General features: G+C 43.0%; 1 protein-coding gene across 1 annotated transcript in view; it reads left to right on the top strand.

Moving 5' to 3' along the window:
- Positions 1 to 8: 8 nt before the first annotated feature.
- Positions 9 to 944, top strand: part of LOC104980301 (olfactory receptor 4A47-like) — a gene marked incomplete at its 5' end in the record, with an annotated part of 1,324 nt that continues 388 nt past the window's right edge. Inside the window, 2 exon segments of the mRNA XM_010828941.1 lie at positions 9 to 171; positions 174 to 710. Coding sequence (XP_010827243.1) covers positions 9 to 171; positions 174 to 710 — 700 coding nt within the window.

The raw sequence follows: 944 nt of genomic DNA, 5'->3' as shown, positions 1-944 counted from the left end.
ACATTTTCACTCTGGTGGGCAACCTGCTCATTGTGGTGACTATAACTGTCAGTAAGACCCTGAACTCACTGATGTACTTTTTCCTTGCTTGCTTATCATTTATAGATCTAATGTATGCCTCTTCGATCTCCCCTAGAGTGATTTCAGACTTGTACTTTGGGGAAAATACCATATCTTTCAAACTTGTCTGACCCAGCTGTTTACAGAGCACTTTTTTGGTGGATCAGAGATCGTCCTTCTGCTGGTGATGGCCTGTGACCGCTATGTGGCCATCTGTAAGCCCTTGCATTATTTGGTGATCATGAGGCAGAGGGTGTGTGTTGTGCTGCTGCTGTTGTCATTTGTTTGTGGTTTTGTGCACTCAGTAATTCAACTTGTCACTGTTTATGGACTCCCTTTTTGTGGCCCCAATGTCACTGATCACTTTATGTGTGACATGTACCCCTTATTGAAACTCATCTGTATTGACACCTATGTCATTGGCATCTTAGTTGTGGCCAATGGAGGACTGATGTGTACTATTGTTTTCTTACTCTTACTCATCTCCTATGGAGTCATCCTGCACTCTCTGAAGAACCTGAGTCAGGAAGGGAGGCAGAAAGCCTTCCAGACCTGTGGTTCCCACATCACTGTGGTTGTCTGCCTCTTTGTTCCCTGTATTTTCATGTATGTAAGACCTGCTAAGACCTTCCCCATTGACAAATCATTGAGTGTGTTTTTTTTTTTTTTTTTGCTTTTTTTTAAAAATTAGTTTTATTTTATTTTTAAACTTTACAATATTGTATTAGTTTTGCCAAATATCAAAATGAATCCACCACAGGTATACATGTGTTCCCCATCCTGAACCCTCCTCCCTCCTTCCTCCCCATACCATCCCTCTGGGCCGTCCCAGTACACCAGCCCCAAGCATCCAGCGTCGTGCATTGAACCTGGACTGGCATCTC

Source organism: Bison bison, unplaced genomic scaffold (assembly GCF_000754665.1).
Source record: "Bison bison bison isolate TAMUID 2011002044 unplaced genomic scaffold, Bison_UMD1.0 scf7180017858765, whole genome shotgun sequence".
Classification (NCBI taxonomy): Eukaryota; Metazoa; Chordata; class Mammalia; order Artiodactyla; family Bovidae; genus Bison; species Bison bison.
Note: the sequence above shows the minus strand (reverse complement) of the source record. Positions and strands in the feature narration are given on the sequence as shown.